Raw genomic sequence first — 13,439 nt, 5'->3', positions numbered from 1 at the left:
GTTATGGTCATTGTGTTAAATTCAAAAGTAATAACAGCACAGTCAAGTCAAATTCACTCACCCAGCTCACAGAGGCAGAAGCATTTATCCACACTGTCACAGAGTTAATGTAGAGCTTTAGGTTGTGTTCATTGCAGCTATAACACAGTAAACAAACTTGAGACAACTGGCACATCGGGTTGCTATATCTGCGCAGAGTATGAGCAGGCAAGAGGGGGTAAGCAGTGGGTTGACAGAGAGACCGTGGGGGGGTGCACTGTTTCTGACGGGGTAGAGATGACAGAGTCAGCTGGACGGTACATGGCCCTTGGTAACACTTGTAAACAAACACAATGCCATAAACTAAGCAGAAAGGATTTTACCCTTCCCATAACCCTCTTAGCCTGTCAACAGGACCCCAAAGCAATTACACAGCACTTTTCTCTGAGCTGTATCCTCCATCTCTTTCTTAAAGGTGCACACAGTCATTTTAGATGAATTAATTAAAAGACTGGAAGAATCCAGTCATATCAGTAGCCTAATAAAAGACATGTAATTTTACATAGAGCACCTCAAATTGCTATCTTGCTTTCTCAGCAACCTTCATATTAACAGATATTTTGCTCACATACAGTAATACATTAATCATAGTTGATTGTGAATAGAGAATTTATACAATGGCATCAACAATTGAAAACTTTCATTGAGAAATGCTACATTCACACTAAGTGTTAACATAATGCTGTTCACACTGAAGGTGTTTTTACTTCTGGAGGTCGACAAGTCACTGTACTGTTTTGGTAAAGGCATTCGCACTGCTGGATTCCCACATGTTTGCGGTTTAACTAGCCATTTTATTTGTGTTACCAAAAGTATAGTGTCAAATTGATCCAGTGATGTTAAATAACTAATATAATTTTGTTAAAAAGCACATTTTTGCCATGTACAGTAAATTAGTGGAAAACGTTAATAGGGCACTGGAATATAACTCACCAAACCAGTGTTTTCAGCTCTTTCCGCCATTCTCCAAGACCCTCCATTCAATGACTATTTCCAGTCGTTCTTGCTAAACTCCCTAGATTGTGATCTTTCCTTTGAATTCAAACTTAAATTCAACCACACAGCTGTTTCCCATTGGAAAACCATACAATGCATACATAAATGCATTATTTATGTATTATCCATTATCTGCAACCTGTTAACCTCACCCGTTTACACTCTTAAACACAACATCATACACTCCATTTCGCTTACTCACTAAATAATCATTCTCACCTTTTGATACATAAAATTACAAAGCCATACCCTGACCTTTTAAAAGCATAAAGAAAACATGAATAAAGTATTTACTGGTCACTGTAATAAATCATTTTTTAATTGCTGGCAGTCACGCAACACACCCCTTCTCCTCCCTGATATCATTACAGTATTTAAAGATTAAGATTATTATACAAGTATTAAAATAAAGTGACTAACCAAATATTCCTATTCTAAATGCCTATTAAAACAAGTATAACATGACTGTAGTGCATTTCATCACTTAAGAGATGCTGAATAACAAGTTATTAATAAATCATAAAGACAGCATTTATTGTCTATAAACAATCATTGCTTATTTACTGTTCAGTTATGTATAATTAAGCATTGAATTCACAAATATTTGCTTGTTGTCATGGCAATCAGTTCCTTATTTAATTCTCTCAAACAAACTGTCTATTTTCAGCACAAGACATCATTTACTTGTTGCAATCTTGCCTAAAATAAAAAAATGTCTAGTGCCTTCCATTTATCCATGTCTGTCATTCCTTTCCCCGCTCACACTGTACAGATATTGTCAGGCATCTCTTTGCACCTCCCCCTCTTTTTTCCCTTCCATTCCCGTCTCCTTTCACTCTCTTCATCTTCAGAGCTCCGACCACTACAGGCCAGTATGAGAAGAGACATCCAAAAATACACGGCTTTTTCTTTCATATCCCCCTGACGTCAGCCCAGTCTGACACAAATACTCCCCCTCATCCCCTTTTTCTTCCTGCACCAACAACCGGCGATGTCTTCCCACTCATTCTCGTTTCGTTTTGCCATTCTGTCTGCAGTATCTGAGAGATGCGGTGTTACCTGGCTGCGTGCGACTCCGATGCAGCTTCCCATCCTGTATTCCATGTCCTCCTGAGGAGAGGTGACAGAAGCACTACAAGGCTTGCAAAAATAGTCTCTCCAGGACTGCATCCCCACTCCAAAGAAATGGCATCGCTGAGCAATGCAAGCAGGGTGTGAGCAAGTGAGTGCAAGCGTGCAAGGGTACCCTCATGTATATGTGTGTGTGAGGGAGTGTGTGTGAATAAGCATCATCTACTGCAATGCCCGAGGTATATGTATGACATACATGCTCATTCTCTTATATAATAATGCAATTATATAAATAGCACAGATGAGGATAAAAAAAAAAAAGTCTTGACATTTTTTTCCCCCTTCCTTCGTCGGGGTTTGCAGTGATGCTGAGAGATGCTGCTCTGCAAGTGGCTAAAAAGCCCCTCTGTTATCGACAGCGACCGTCACACGAGCAGGGAGAGGAGGGGGAGGACAGAAAAGGGGAATGAGAACGAGAAAAATAAAAGAGCAGAGCATCTGCGAGTTTATAAGAGCAACAGCAGCCGGCATGATGACACGGTGCTGAGCATCAAAGACATTCGCCAGAGGAAATGGAGCCACTCAAGTGAAATGGGACAGTGGCAGAAAATAAAGGGATTTCACAAAGTAAAGAAAAGTCATAATGACACGGATAAAGCCGTACGAAGATTCACAGACTAAATTGAAAATATTTATTCTCTAACTGGCATTAAAGTCAGCATGAAATCATAATTGTCCCTTGTTATTTTCTTAATGCATGTTACTGGTCAAATTTTCTCTAAGCATTTATAAAATAAAATAATAAAACAAGTATAAAAATGTCATCACTTAACATTTGCAAGGCCAGGCTGCAGTTCAGTCAATTATATTCAGATTTGCCTCCAATCCAGCAGGCAACGCTTACGTTTCACAATCCAATCAACAACTGGAGGATAAAAAGTCCCACCCAACATTTTTTTGTCTTGTTCAACATGCCGTTAGACTTGGACATATGTCACAACGTGGTAGTAAATTTCCATTTCATGTCAACTTCAAGAAAATATATATATATATATATGGGTGCCTCACAAAATAAAATACATTAAAAATCACATCTGGACCCTCATTAAAAGCACAGTTTATCAGAATCATATCTGTTATCAATATTAATGAATTTAATATTGAAATCCTGGTCAAAATTGAATATTTAAGTGTTTGAAGCCTAAAATCAATGACAACATTGAATTGACACTGACAAAAACTACTGATTTTAGTTTAGCACATTTATTTTTTAAGACTAGTACTGAATTTTTATATCAGTCATTACATGAAAATAATTAACAGTATTGGACAGAATTTGTGCGTCCCTATGAAAAATGAGCTTTCAGCAAAAAAGCAACCTTTACTTTGAAATGGAAGGAAAAATTCTCAAGAGTTCAAATAAACACATTTAGATGCACAACTTATTCTAAATTATATTAACTAAAAATGGACAGCAGGCAAAGATACTGCAGACATTTAAATTATCAAGTGTTTAATACAGACAAACTACACAACAGCCCATTAAAGACTAGGAAAAAGTAAGAACATTCAAGGAAATCTGACAATAACTACTTTGGTATATGGCAATTAAAAGTTAAATAAATAATTTTCCATTATTTTGATATGCTGCCATTTTCTTAAAAGTAAGACAGGATCTCTGCCACTTTGAAATACAAGTACTAACTTAAACCAGTGAGCCACCAAAAAAAAAAAAAAGCATATAAAACGTCTACCCTGTTTAAACAGAGCACACCAACAAGCAAATAAGCTTATAAACAAATCTGAGGTGAAAATCAAAAATGTCATTGGGGAAAAACACACACAAAAACAATTACTATAAGAAATCAACAAAAACAATCCTGCCAAAAAAAAACTGACCTGAAAACAGATTTACACCACTACACCGTCCAAAAAGTCCCTGCTGCCGAGAGAAGCGTCTTGTGAACATAAGTGTTGCTCAGACAGCAGGCAGATCCTTCCAAAAGGTTTCAGGTGTCAGTGGGTTTAAACTACAGGGCAGTTAATCCAAGCTTGGGCCAATCTATGTACAGATGGAGGGGCACACTAGCACACATGGACAGCTCTCTATCACTGCCCTACATAAGCATTTTATATGATATGAATCTGTAACAGACAACAAAGTGCAAGAGAATACAGATATTCCCATATGACCGTGCAAATATCCTCGGCTAGAGACATCAGTCGAGAATGTATTCAATAACAATTTTTTGTGTGGTTTAACCAGTGCATTCAGTTACTTCACCACTAGATGGTGGAGTTCAACTGTAACCTAAATGTAATTACTGACAAGGAAGTCAGGATGTGGCCCATTTTGAATAGGTTCATCTTAGTTTCTACACTAGTGACAAGATTAATGATTAGTATTGGGGAATCCAAACATAAACCTGTCATCTGCATTACAAGCAACTTTAGTTAATCTGCAAGGATACAGTCTGTTATCTATTCAAAAAAAAATCATAGATTTCGAGGAAATGTCCTGTAAACATAAACTCACACTCTGTAATGCAATGGCTGTATGAATGGAGTTTTGACTTGCAAATAGGATTATATCTTTGCATAATGGTTTACAAAGAAAACTTGTTTTATGAAATAATGGTCCCATGTGATGGTCACCATTTCTGTGCGCAAAATAGATTTGCTGCTCTGAATATTTGAGATTCAGAGAAAGAGAAGAGAGATTTAAACCTATAGACAGTGGAGAGTTATGAACCATGTATGTGTCCATGAAGTGAAAATATTCCTTGGTTTTACTTGGAATCCGCCACCTAATATAATGTTGACTGCAAGGTCACTTTACATTTATTGTATTAAACACAATTATTACACTTTGTACAAAATCCAAATATATAACTCTTAAAATTGAGATTCCAAACATTAAAAATATAAAAAGTGTTTGTTTTTATTTTATAAACGTTTTGGTAGCTGTTGTTAGCTATCCTCCAACTTAGCTTTCTTGAGACAAAACCTCTGGAACTGGAATCAGAGCATCCTTAATATCAAAGGCATCAATGATTTCCTGAAAGACACAAATGAGAGATCATTTAACGTAAAAAACAAGCTATACCATGCTAAATAAATATCTGCTTGAATTGAGTGATGCACCAAAATCCCAGCAACTGAAAATATTCAGCCGAAGCGGTTTTAGATTTCTCGATTTTAATCAATCTTCATTTTGATGAACCGAGGTCTTTTAGTCCATGCGGTTTTTAATTTGCCTACCATCCAACAAATTGCAATAAACTTTGTGCTTTGTTGATCCTGGAACAACATTCCAGTCTGAAAATGTTGTCCAAACTAGGGGTTGAACCACTTCAGTTTTTTTTTTTTAAGTTGACATTTATGTGATTAAAGTCGAGTTGACGTCGACTAGTTGCTGATGATGTAATTAACTAATAAATAAGCCCGAATCCCAAGCTGAGACTCAAACGAGGGTTGCTTTGTGCACAGCCATGGCATATGAAACAGCACTCCTACATAACAGCTTATTTTTAATCAGTTCTTTTGTCTCTGGGTCATTATATTTCACACAGATTTCTGTTGTTCTAAATCAGATACAGATAAAGTCGAACAGTAAAGATTACATTTATATGAATGCATTATAGCAAGCGATTGTGTGTGAATTAATTCTACCTGGCAGTGTCTTCCTACTAATAGGGAAGCTGTGGGTTTTAATTACTAAGAACTAAACAGCAGAAGGTCAGGACTCTATCGCAGCCTTCATTGGCCAAGGACCGCCCAAGAGGACCTTTGACTGACGTGTAACGCAACAATCACAGTTCGTTTTGTTCCGTGTCATGTTTAGGGGATTGAAAATGTAAAGTCGATGTCTCTACAATAAATAAACCGGCATGCATCTAATAAATTATTCATTCAAGATCGTTGTGCAAGTTTACTGGAACAATGGAGCCCGAGAAATAGATCCAAACAGAGACGAAGTTAGAAGCGACCAAACACCTCCACGGTTTCCCTATTTAACCCTCAGAGAGTCTTCGTTTAGCAGTCACACTCAGTGCCTTCCCGGTCAGAAGTGAACGGACACTTAAAAATGAAACTTCCTCCATCCCAGTAAAAAACCAATGCAATTTATTTTTATTCTATAATATTTAATCTTTTGAATTTAGTATTTTGAGACAATTTGATTGAACTTATTAATATTTATGCATTATTTATAGTCCATTTTTTGCCATTGAAAATAATGATTAATTTTTTTTTTTTTTTTTTATACAGTATTTTCGGTTAAAAGAGAGACTTTCAGAAAAAAAGAAAAAAAGAAAAAAAAATGTATTAAACATAAAATGAAATAAATCATGTTATTGCATGGGTTTACCACTAGATGCCTGTACAGCTCTAAATGGAGATGCTTGTGAATTCTAGTTGTTTTTGGACCAAATTACTTACTTTTAAGATGTGGATTGAATGTATTTTTTTAGAAATTCTCAAATAATACTTTTTGCCAAGGTTTATAACATTTTATTAATTATAATTTTAATAATTGTAATAATTATTATATTAATTATATATATATATATATTAATTATAATTATTAATTATGTTATGTTTTTCACTCTTGATGTTTTAGAGTTTCACCCCTTCATTGCTGAGCACTTTTTTTCTGCATCGTGGCCAATCTGTAGAGAATTTTTGTGTTTTTGTCAATTTCCCATTCATTTCCTATGGGGGTCATTTTTGACCAAAGACCACGAGTGTGACTATTTTTTTTATGACCACTTAGCATGCTCGGATCATGAACTCAAATTTTTTTTGTGCTCACATATCTAATGCCATAAAAGTCACCAAGTTTCGTAACATTCCGATGAAGCTGTGATTTTTAAAAATTCAAAACAGATTTTTTGTAATCTGAATTTATTGGGGTGTATGTGTATAAAAGTGTGTTTGTATGTGTGTGTGTGTGTGTGGGTGGGTGTGAATTTTTTGCACTCTTGATGTTGTAGAGTGTCACCCCTTTACTGCGGTGTAATTTTTTTTAGAATCGTGGCCGATTTGTAGATTGTACAGACAAAAATTCAGAGAATTTTTGTGTTTTTGTAAATTTCCCATTCATTTCCTATGGGTCGGTCATTTTTGACCGAAGACACTGAGTGTGACTATTTTTTTTTACGACCACTTAGCATGCTCGGATCATGACCTCAATTTTTTTTTGTATTCACATACCTAATGCCATAAAAGTCACCAAGTATCATAACCTTCCGATGAAGCTGTGATTTTTAAAAATTCAAAACAGAAAGTTTTTCGGTCAGAAGTGACCGAGGACTCTCTAAGGGTTAAATACAGTTACACGAGTAGTTACACGACCAAGTATGGTGACAAAATAAAACGTGGCGCTTTTCTAAGCGGGTAAAAAGGATAACTACTCGTGTAACTGTATTTAAATAGGGAAAACGTGGAGGTGTTTGGTCGCTTCTAGCTTCATCTCTGTTTGGATCCTAATGAATGAACGGCTAAGCTAAGTGCTTGTCGCCACGCGCTAAAGCGATTGAGTGCACGCACTGAGACGAGAGAGGTATGTATCAACTCGTCTTAATTAAGGGAATAACAGTTTAATATGAAAAAACGGTGGAATGTTCCTTTAAAGATTGATAGTTTACATAGTGAAAAGTTTACATATAACTTTATTTGACAGTTAATTATTAAGTACATTTAATTAATTATTGATTATTAAAATCACAATTCCTATTTTTATTTTTAATATTGTAGTATTTATCATAGACAATTTATCTTTTTTTTTTATAATCATAATCTTTAATCATAACTTAATCTTGAAATAAATAACCCCTCCCTCTAGCAACTCTTCACTTCTCTGATGAAGTGTTTACTGAAGCGAGGGCGGGACAACCTGTCACTCACATGAGATCAGAGCAACAGCAAACCACAACGAGCACATTTTTTCTTGTCTGAGAAGCTGTTTCAGTTTGATATACATCATGATAGAGAAGAAAAGAAAACTCAAAACTTCAGTTTCATGCGATATTAAATAAACTTTCATTTCGGTTTCAGCTTGTGGCTAAATGAAAACTTTAATTTCGGGATGGGTAAAAAAAATTCTAATTTTGGTGCATTACTATTGCAAATAATCACCAAACGCAGTCATCATGTGCTCACCCTCCAGGATTCCTGGTTGATGGAGATGACACACTGATGTCGGATGGAAGTTCCACCAGGCTCTATCTCACCTTCCTCTACTGGAGCTACAACACACAGATAATAATATCATCTGCCAGTACATTCAACCAAATACAAACACAATAATGACTTATGGATTTGACTTATATTCGACTAGTTGATTTAATTATAGAATATCGAATAGGTAGTGCGATTATTGAAAAAAAAAAAAAAAAAAAAATCCCCATGTTTTCGGTGCTGATGAGGTGGTGATCGTGACCGTTCATGTAACCAGATGGCGATGGTAATAATAACGAACCTAAAAGCTGTCAATCAAAATTTCATGCTGTTCACTTTTCATATAATCAACATAGATGAAATCAAAAAAGAACATTATATTAAATATTAATTTAAACATAAATATGTAACAAAATACGCTTTCTTTAATGGCTACAAGACATACAGTACAGACTAGTGATGGGTCATTAATGAACGATCCGTCCTGTCACGTGACAAATGAACGAAAGACTTGGAAGGTCAAGTAATTATTTATGTTCCCTGTAAATTATTGCATTATAACCAACTGCATTATAATGATTTCTTCATTCAGAATATGATCAAGATTGCGTAGGTGGATGTGTTCGGGGAATTTGGCTGTTAAAAGTATAACATTTAAAGCCACTTGAATGAACGAAATGACTCAAAAAAAGATTTGTTCATTTTGATTCGTTCCATTTCGAACAAGAGAGTCAGTAAAATAAATTTTCTACTACAGATAAATTTAATGTCGGAGCAGGATTTGAGTGAACGCCGTTTAACCAATGAGCATGTTGTGGAGAGGTGCGATTTTCCAATAATAATCAAATAATTCCAAGCAATCATCGAATATTATTTTAGCTTGAAATGCCCATCCCTACTTACCAATACAAGGAAGCTCATCATTATCCAAGAACATCCTCACCAGACCATCCTGAGGGTAAAACATTTTTTATTTTATTATTTTATTCTGGGACCTATGTTGAATTTCCGCAGCTATTGTAGCGTCTTGACTCACCCTTATGAGAAATGATGTGTGGAAGATATTCTCCACAGTCCGGGAGAAGGAGTTGGGGTCGATGACGAACTCATAGTATGAAATGGGTTCCCCAGCTGTTCCGAAAATAGTCATTTATTATAGGTTTTGAAATCGTCTGTGTCGCAAAGCTCTGACACTAACTTATTTTAGTATGCTTACAATCATCAGCAAAGTAACTTTGCAGACATCCAAGAATCCTTTCAACCTCTTTCTCTGTTGCCTCCTGGTGCGATTCTTCCATTTTTTTCAGCTGTGACGACAAGATATTTTCAGTATAAGTCGGACAGATTCTGAGGGATATTTGGAAAGATGGTCAGGGTTTGCATTATTAAAATGATGAGCACACCTGGATGGGCATAATTCGTTTAGCCTCTTTGCTGGGTAGTTTTCTTTGCCTTTCAACTCTCTGCCGTGGTGGAGGAGGCTCTGCCAAAAATGAGCCCAACCTTGAATTGAAAATAAAAAATAAATAAAGGTTAGTGCACATTGTGTTTGTAAACTTAAACAAAGAGGTGTCAGCAGAGGTTTTGTTTTTGTAAACTGTATAGACCTTATGCACCAGAGAAACAAGGGCGCCGCCATCTTTGGAAAATTGTCTTTTAACTTCCGTTTTGCGGTCGCTCTGTATATTTATATGGCATTTCTGTCCAGGAGTAATTAGCTTTTTAAGTGGATTTACTTAATGTAAAGTTAACAAAAGTTATCATGAGGACTGTAATGTTTAAAGCAGATGACTTAACAAATGTAAATCGACCGGGAAGATTTTAAAACGAGCCGTTCATTAATAAACACGCAAAACGCTGTGAAAATACAGACCGGAAGTCAAAAGACAACGAGCGCAGCGCTGAAAAGGGGCGGGGCTACATAAGGTCTATAGCCATTGTAATAAAAAATAATCCAATGTTTAGTGAGAAGTAAAAAAAAAAACATTTTATACACTACTTATCATGGAAAATGTTTAATCATTTTAGTTATTTGCACCAATATAACATTACTTAGTGTATGTAGTTAAATATGACTTTCTTACTACCCTGCAAGAAGTCTCTCTTATGCTCATCAAGGCTGTACTTATATATTATTACAATTTAAAACACCATTTTGTATCTAAATAAATTTTTAAATACAATTCATTCCTATAATGGAATTACTGAATTTTCAGCATCATTACTCCAGTCTTCAGTGTCACATGATCCTTCAGAAATCACTCTAATATGCTGATTTGGTGCTCAATAATAATTTATTATTATGTATCAATGTTGAAAACAGTATTTTTTTGTGGAAATCAGAATACATTTTTTCAGGATTCCTTGATGAATGTAAAGTTCAAAAGTATAGCATTTATTTGAAATAGAAATCTTTTGCATACAGTAATTTTAAATGTCTTCACTGTTACTGTTGATCAGTTTAATGCAAACTAATTTGCTTACCCCAAATTCTTAAATAGTAGTGTATGCTTGCTTTTCCTAAACCATTTTAATATATAAAATACCACATGGGGACATCTATGAACATTTCTGAGGGATGATGCAAACTCATTTTAATGCAAGTGAACTTATTTACTGAGTTTCTGCTTCACAAAAATGTAACTTACCAATTATAACACCATTTTTACACTATAACTATACAATTTTTATCTTGACACGCTCATACTCACAAGTCATGGGAGGCAAGATGGGAATCGGAAAAACGGGTAAACTTAAGAGCTAAAAAAATGCTCTAAAAATATTGAGCTATTCTTTTATTTTAATAATTTCTAATTTAATGTGAATTTTCAATATATACCCAAGCCTTACATACTTAGATACAGTTACCTGATCGCTCATCAATCAGCCACTTCCCTTACTACAGCTATACTTACATGTAGTGGAATGAAGGGGCTGTTTTGAAGCAGGACTCAGCTCTATTTGCAAGCTTCTGCCAGGCTCCTTGAGGTAAATATCCCTCCAAGTTTCCATCCTGACCACTTTCATCCTCCAAACGATTCAGACCCATGAAGGACAACTAGAGAGATCAATACGAAAAAAAATCAACCAAGAAGAAACAAATCCTTTCAGAGTGAATTTTTACATTGCAAAATATAAGATCTGGCATTCCTCTCACAGTAACTTACCAAATGTTCTGCAAATGCAGACGGGTCAAATGCAGAGCCTTCAGCATGTAGCTGGCTGGCCTTCTCCTTCCCTAGATCAGTGGCTAGTACCAGGAGTTGAGCATCCAGCGCTGCTTCACGAGCCTGTCTCACTGAAAACAGACACACACAATTAACAAACAAGCAGGAGAACATCATGAAGACAAGGTGTGTATTCCATTAGTAGATACGAGGATATGGAGTGTATAGAAACAGGGCTATTATAGATGGTTAACTGAAACTAGAATAATGAAAAAACATTTTTGTTAATTAAAATAAACATTAACTGAAATTAAGTTTTCAACTTGTTTTATTTTAGCTATTGCCAAGGCAAAATTTCTAATTTTTATTTAGTTTACCTTGATGTACTAAAATAAATCAAACTGAAATAAAAAAAACACAATAAATACAATGACAAAAACACACAACAAAATGACTAAAACTTAAATTGAAAATACAAAAATAAAAAAGATATATATATAAAAAAAAACTAAAATAGTATCTCAATTATACAAAAAATAACACTGTATAAAAATAATACCATTGACAAAAAGTTTGTTGGCTTCTTCTAAAACATCAGTGAGTTTGTTGTTAGCCGGGTTCAACATGTCCTCACGATTTTCTGTGAACAAAACAAAACAAAAATTCTCAACAAATGCACTTCATAAATGAAACATCAAACTGTATCATTGAAACAAATTTTAACAGTATTAATACTCACGCTGGACTTGATTGATCAGATCCCTGTACTTGCTCCTGATCTCTCTCCTGCGTGTTGGATCATCATCTTCCTCGCTAATACCTGATGGTCCGCCAACAATATCATCTTCATCACCCATATCACTCGCTCTCTCTGACCTGTTCCGCCCTCCCACTCCATTGGACGGTCCTGCCGGCTCCTCTTGACTCCCTCTAGACCTTCTCCTCGTATCAGACATCTTCAATGTTTCTGCTTGATTTTCTGTTCAGAGAGACACATATGTCAGAATACTAATAAAACAGAAACTCAAAATTCCTACAGCTATAAAGTTGATAAAAGATTATATTACAATACACATGAAATAGATTTAAAATGACAGTTTGCACATCCAAAATGACACTTGTACGCTGGCATGTTTTACAAAAGTTTCACTCAAGTATAAAAGCATAACATAACATAATATATAATATGATATAATATAAATGCATCATATGCAGCATAATTTAGTAAAGCATAGCATACTACAGTGTATTAACTTAGTATGCAGCTAATCACATGGCGAGTAAACAGTATTTTACTGATACACCAACACATTTGTGAGACTTTTAAAAAGATTGTTTAAAAACAATCAGAGCATTTGTGCGTGCAATCCATGAAAATATATACATTATATTTTACATAAATATTTCTCGACAGTGATAATTTTTTGCGATTCACTGCAGTTGGCCTAAAAATGCAACTAGACATCGGAAAATGAAGCCAGAGAAGAAACGATAAACACTGATTTACGCAAATCAGCACGTATTTTGAACACTTACAAACTTTAAAAACTGCAGGATTCATGTCTGTCATTAGCATCAACGACGAAAACTTCGCGCGAAGAGAAGGAAGTGTGTTTACTGCCACCGCGTCATTTCCGACTTATTGTGACCAGAGCCTATAAACAAGATTCCGCATAATTAGTGGGCCGCCATATTGAAACGGTCAAAACACGGGGCCGTAAACACAGTTGAGTTGACTGTTCGTATGCATATCTATTTCTGTAATAGACTTTATCAGATAATTCTGCTTAAATAAACTCAATACAACAAAACGAAAGTGTCAGCTAACATAACATTAAAAAGTTACCAGTAGTAATAGTATAAATAGTATAAAAACCTGTGATATTGAGTTAATACATATAAGTACACAAACCAACACATTCTCACCTGTAAAAAGTGATCCCATTTCTTCGGGAATTTAAATCTCGTCAGTTTCACAATCAGAAG

At 35.2% G+C, this 13,439-nt stretch overlaps 2 protein-coding genes across 2 annotated transcripts in view; both read right to left on the bottom strand.

Annotated features, from left to right (window-relative positions):
* tacc2 (transforming, acidic coiled-coil containing protein 2) overlaps positions 1-205 on the bottom strand; it is a 62,782-nt gene extending 62,577 nt beyond the window's left edge. Inside the window, exon 1 of the mRNA XM_084391969.1 lies at positions 62-205. The gene's annotated coding sequence lies outside the window, so the exon portion shown is untranslated. The remainder of the gene's footprint in view (positions 1-61) is intronic.
* Positions 206-3,598: 3,393 nt separating this feature from the next.
* Positions 3,599-13,103, bottom strand: nsmce4a (NSE4 homolog A, SMC5-SMC6 complex component). Its single transcript, XM_084391968.1, has 11 exons — positions 12,990-13,103; positions 12,193-12,432; positions 12,013-12,093; positions 11,454-11,584; positions 11,202-11,344; positions 9,690-9,789; positions 9,503-9,593; positions 9,323-9,417; positions 9,190-9,238; positions 8,269-8,354; positions 3,599-5,164 (listed from the first exon to the last, which is right to left on the bottom strand). The coding sequence occupies exons 2-11, from the start codon at positions 12,407-12,409 to the stop codon at positions 5,093-5,095; spliced, it is 1,065 nt and encodes a 354-aa protein (XP_084248094.1). The 5' UTR covers positions 12,410-12,432; positions 12,990-13,103; the 3' UTR covers positions 3,599-5,092.
* Between the last annotated feature and the right edge of the window lie 336 nt (positions 13,104-13,439).

Source organism: Rutilus rutilus (genome assembly GCF_951802725.1).
Source record: "Rutilus rutilus genome assembly, chromosome: 20".
In the NCBI taxonomy this organism is placed as follows: Eukaryota; Metazoa; Chordata; class Actinopteri; order Cypriniformes; family Leuciscidae; genus Rutilus; species Rutilus rutilus.
Note: the sequence above shows the minus strand (reverse complement) of the source record. Positions and strands in the feature narration are given on the sequence as shown.

What these genes read in the sequence shown, in the direction of transcription:
- nsmce4a (XM_084391968.1), bottom strand. Translation starts at nt 12,409, where the DNA reads ATGTCTGATACGAGGAGAAGGTCTAGAGGGAGTCAAGAGGAGCCGGCA. An exon ending in CAACAAACTTTTTGTCAATG is followed by an intron (nt 11,585 to 12,012) that starts GTATTATTTTTA and finishes GTCTGTTTTCAG; the next exon opens with TGAGACAGGCTCGTGAAGCA. An exon ending in AACGAATTATGCCCATCCAG is followed by an intron (nt 9,594 to 9,689) that starts GTGTGCTCATCA and finishes TTGTCGTCACAG; the next exon opens with CTGAAAAAAATGGAAGAATC.